We start from the raw sequence: 4,882 nt of genomic DNA on the forward strand, positions 1-4,882 counted from the left end.
TCGTGGTACTTGCATGAGTTGAATTACAAAATTTGTTAAAATTGGGATCACAATTGTCAATTTTAGTAAAATTTTAAATTGATTTTTTACCATGGGGTACAGTACCATTTTTTTTTTTTGAGACGACACAGTACCCCAAAATTAAAGTGAACTTCTACCAATAATCATTTATTATTATTATTAGTTAGGTGGCTTGAGAGAGCATTATCAAATGAATTCACTTTCAGATAATTATTTTTCTCACAGTAATAAAGCAAAAAAGAAAGAGTAGAATGGTAGATATCAATTAAAATAAACTAGCAACCCTTGTCATTACTAGTAGAAAATGGAAATTTACACTTATATAATAATCTCCATAACAACCACAGGACATAACATTTTAGTCAGCAGGAGCTGTTACAATGACCTCAGAAAATAAAAAGCAAAATTGATCCTAAAGATATAGAACTATTTCAAACACTACTGGTAGTGGCGGGTGGTATACAACCACCTCTGCCATCTTCTGCTGCATATAACAGAAGCAAAAAAACAAAGACCCCAAGAACAAAAAGGTTCCCTCATGGGTACCCTTAAGAACAATTTGGTCCAATTAAAATGATGAAAAGCCATTTAAAATTAGCCCTTCACATTTCTGACCCAAAAGAGAGGCCAATATATACTGACCCCACAAATGTAGTATACTAAATCTAATATCCTAGTATACTAATTTGATAGTACTTAGTAAAATATTATGAAATCGTAATTATAATCCTTAGCAAACTATTAGACTAAAACTTAAAGAGGAAAGATACAAATGGGTTTGTTGTGTCTAGAATTGTGCACCACTGTAGGTCTGCCCAAAGGACCAACCAGCTGGAGTAACATTGTTAGAGACCACAGTACGGCCATCACTGGTGGTGACCTTGAATGAGAGGGTTTGGCCATTGAGGTAAGTGTTGCTTTGCCAGTTCTGGCCCCAGTTCCTTGACATTGCTTGCCAACCAGTTCTGGACCCTTTGATGGAAACAGCATGGACATCACCAGCACCACCAACGTTTGTGATTAGGACAAGGTTGAAGTAAGAGTGGCCATTGATGGTGAACCTTATGCCTCCCTTTCTACTACAAGGTACCCTACAAAAATAAATACCCAACCAGAATACATGTTGTTAGGTAACATTTTACAGAGTTACAGTACCTTAAATAAATGATGAAATTAAGCACACAATAGTTTGAATTCTATACTTCTATCTTCAATTTAAAAAATATATATAGTTTGTTGCTTTGGAAATAGAAAATTACCAAAACCCCTAGGGCCATCAAGGTGCCCAAAATTGATTTTTTACTAGTGTCAAGGGGGTAAAAAACAACTTTTACTGCCTTAAAAAATCAAGGAAAATAAAAAACAAAGCAAAACAAAAAAAACAAAGGCAGAACCTTGACCATGAAACAAGGAATAATGAAGGATGAAACTCATTTTCATTTGAATACCACAGAGAGACAGAGATCTGCCATTTCCTTAGAAAAAGGTGAAGTTTTTAAGCTTAAAATCCTCACAAAAGCCTACCTTCTGTAAGCCACAGGCACAATTCCAGCTTTGTATTGGGCAATGTGCTGGAAGACAGGCTGAGAGAGGTCAAAGTGGTGCTGGGGAGGGTTGCACCAACCCCCATTGTTGTTAGGAAGAGCATTGTTTGGTGGGCAGAAATTAGTGGCTGTAACCATAATGGAGCCAGGCAAGCACCACCTAGGGTCACTGACACACTTAATCTCATAGCAAGACCCACAGCTCAACCCATTGTTGAACAGAGCTGTACTCAAAGCTGCAGTGTTTGTCCCATACCCTTGGCTATACAAGTTCCCATAGCCACAAGCTCCACCTGCACAAATTTCACCAACAAACGCATCAGTAAAACTTGGCCTCACAAATTTTTTTTAAGCACTAAAAAAAATGAACTTTATTGGTTACATAGTGCATACCCATTGTCCCAGAAGCATCACCACCTCCATAGAAGGTAGCATGAGCATTAGTCCAACCACCACCACTATACCCATGAACATATGAGACCATTGCTAGAAAACCCACCAAGAAAAACCCAGTGAAAGCCATTTTCCTACAAACAAAGTAAGAATAAAAGTGAACCATTTAGTACTAACTTTCTTTGTAACATGTTAAAAAAATTGCAACATTGCTTGTGTGTGTTGTTTTAGCACAAGTGAGCCTTTTAGTTAAAAATGAAATGGACTAAAGAGAGTCAACAGAGACAAGATGATTACATTAAAAATTGAATCTTTGAGAGGAAAGACAAGTGAGAGAGGAAATGTGAGGCAGTTGAGTGAAGGAAATTGAGTATGGGTAGTAGCCAATATATAGAACTTTGGGAGGCGGTAGCTAGGGACTATTTCAGCTACTGTCACAATTAACTACCACTTTTTTAGGGTGTTGGAACCAAAAACCGCTTGACATTAAGTGCATATATGTATTTAAAAATTAAAAATTGTCATTTAAAAATATTTGTAAAAATATGTGTGGGGTAAAAAGTGTGAAAATATGTAAAATGTTGTTTAAAAACTGAAAATTGTTATTTGAAAATACAAATCAAACACCTCTAAGCATTCGCATAAAAAAAAAAATTTTAAAAAAAAAATCATCTATTTTAACTTAATAGTCTAATACAATTATTTATTTTACATTATATTTTATTAAGATATCAATTTTTCTTAAATTTTTTTAATTATTTTTCTTTCTTCACATATAGTAATTATTAACTTCATTTTTTTTTCATCCTCAAAATACGTACAAAAAAACTAAATGCAAAATAAATAAAATTAGTGTAAATTTATATAGTTACCGCAAGCCTTAAAGAAGATTTACGTTGAACTTATAGATTGACCGCTAAAAAAGACAATTGGCAACTAAACTCGAATCTAGACCTTTTGAGCGAAGCATTTGAGTCATATCAACTAAACCAATTCCCTCAGCCATTATTCTTTCTTTTTTCTTTTTTCTTTTTTTCTATTATACACCAACAGATATTATGAATACTCTCAAGCTATTATCGGTTTTGTAATAAGTGACTTTTGGGTTTTTTTTGGGGGGTTGAACTTGAAAGGCAAATTTTTCTGGGCTCGAAAACGCGTGGATTTGTAGCTTTCACTGTTGAAAATTAAAATTAAAAAAAAAAATCCAAAAAATCCAAGTGGGGTATAGTGGTTTTTGGCTGATGGCTAATATACTTCCATAAGCACATGCAAGCATCCCCCATTTGCCGCAAATACCCTTTTCCCTCTCTCGTAGTTTTGTTCTTATCCACCTTCAACTTTTTTTTGCTTTTTCATTATTTTATTTAAAGAATTTGAAAGACCTTTTTTTAACGGTTTAGCATGGCTCGAATGTTAGACATTGACGGTTCTTAAATTGACTACGCGTCGGTCTAGTATCGTGTCCAGTGTATAAGAGTGCAGAACCAAATTCGTTTTAGTTTCTATTGTTGTTCTTTGAAATTTTGAAGTGAGTTTGAGTTTTTTTTCTTTCTTTTTTCTCTATCAATCTTTTTATATAATTGAGCACGTGAAACAAAATTATTTCTGCATAATTGGTAAGCTATAAATATTTGACCATAGAGGCATAATATTTTCACATTATAGTACGTTGTGTGATAAATGAGAATAAGATACAGCCGTCTGATAGGACTTTGGGGCAAGACGGTGGGTAGAGTTCATAGTTAATATCCGAATCTTTTCTGGTAACCAAATTAAATAGGCAGTAGTATTATTTCTGACTTGCATAAAAAGAAAGAATTTTCATCGTTCTTTCTTCAAAATCTCCTTTAAATGCCATATGTGCATGGTTCCAAAACTCAAACTCTCAGCCTACCCTACCAGGCAGCCTCAACCTTCTCTGTTTTTGTGGGTCCCTTTTCTTATCATGAACGGTCCAAATGCAACTGAACACGTTCACTTATCAGAGAAATGACACGATGAAAGTGAATCACAGAGAAAGTTGAGGTTGCTTCACATGGGTGATGACATTTTTATGTACCTTATTTCTTTTAAATCTTTAATCTCATTGAATTTTTTTTTTTATTAGGAAATTTCCCTCCAAACTTCAGGTACTTTTCTTTGTTGAATAAAGAGTATTCAGCTTAGATTCATTAACCTCACGCCACCTGACCACTGAAGTCTCGATAGAACTATCATTGTTGAAAGGTTATTGTTCAACTCTTGTTAAACATGTGAAGCGTTCACGAAGCGGAAAAATACACCCTGTTACGGGTTTATATTTCCTCACCCTCACAGCTAGTGAGACCCACACAACTGTGAATGGAAAGAAATATACATCCGCAATAGGATATACTTCCTCTCGCGCAGCAGTCTCATAGCTTCAAGTACTTCTTATGTGTCAAGATCGACCAAATAAAAAATGAAAAAAAGAACCACAAAGTCATGTGTGGTTCTCCGTGTGATTTATCAAGCAATAATTTGTACGAGTACCTTATTAGCTGGATTTTGTGTCTGACGACATCTTTAATTACGTAAGTTATTTAATGGGTGATTAATGTTAAGCACATTATAGTGACAAACACTGATGGAAAATCAGAATTATTAATGAATAAAGATAAGATCTGCATGGAAAACGATACCCTGGATTCTCAAAATTGACTGACGAGATGATACGACCGCGAATCTCGGCATTAGTGTTCCAATCATATTAATTAACAGCCAAATACTTAAGAACAAATACAAATTGAACACTACGGTTGAATTTTTTTGGTTTTGTAAACTTTGGACTGTACTTACAAGTTTAGGGAATCTACTCTGGCTTAAGACAGTCTTAAACACTCCATGCAGGTACTTTTCTCTCCCTCTGGAATAAGGTTTCTTACTGAATAAGGATTCCAGGT

At 34.7% G+C, this 4,882-nt stretch overlaps 1 protein-coding gene across 1 annotated transcript; it reads right to left on the reverse strand.

The window, feature by feature from the left end:
* Positions 1–286: 286 nt before the first annotated feature.
* LOC142626778 (expansin-A1-like) lies at positions 287–2,386 on the reverse strand. The gene is made up of 4 exons (XM_075800482.1): positions 2,256–2,386; positions 1,959–2,092; positions 1,546–1,858; positions 287–1,112 (listed from the first exon to the last, which is right to left on the reverse strand). Coding segments are annotated over exons 1-4 (753 nt in total). The 5' UTR covers positions 2,258–2,386; the 3' UTR covers positions 287–808.
* Between the last annotated feature and the right edge of the window lie 2,496 nt (positions 2,387–4,882).

This window comes from Castanea sativa, chromosome 3, assembly GCF_040712315.1.
Source record: "Castanea sativa cultivar Marrone di Chiusa Pesio chromosome 3, ASM4071231v1".
In the NCBI taxonomy this organism is placed as follows: Eukaryota; Viridiplantae; Streptophyta; class Magnoliopsida; order Fagales; family Fagaceae; genus Castanea; species Castanea sativa.

Coding starts and splice junctions, on each gene's coding strand:
- LOC142626778 (XM_075800482.1), bottom strand. Junction 1,859..1,958: donor TGATGCTTCTGGGACAATGG/GTATGCACTATG, acceptor AAATTTGTGCAG/GTGGAGCTTGTGGCTATGGG. Junction 1,113..1,545: donor GTGCCTGTGGCTTACAGAAG/GTAGGCTTTTGT, acceptor TTATTTTTGTAG/GGTACCTTGTAGTAGAAAGG.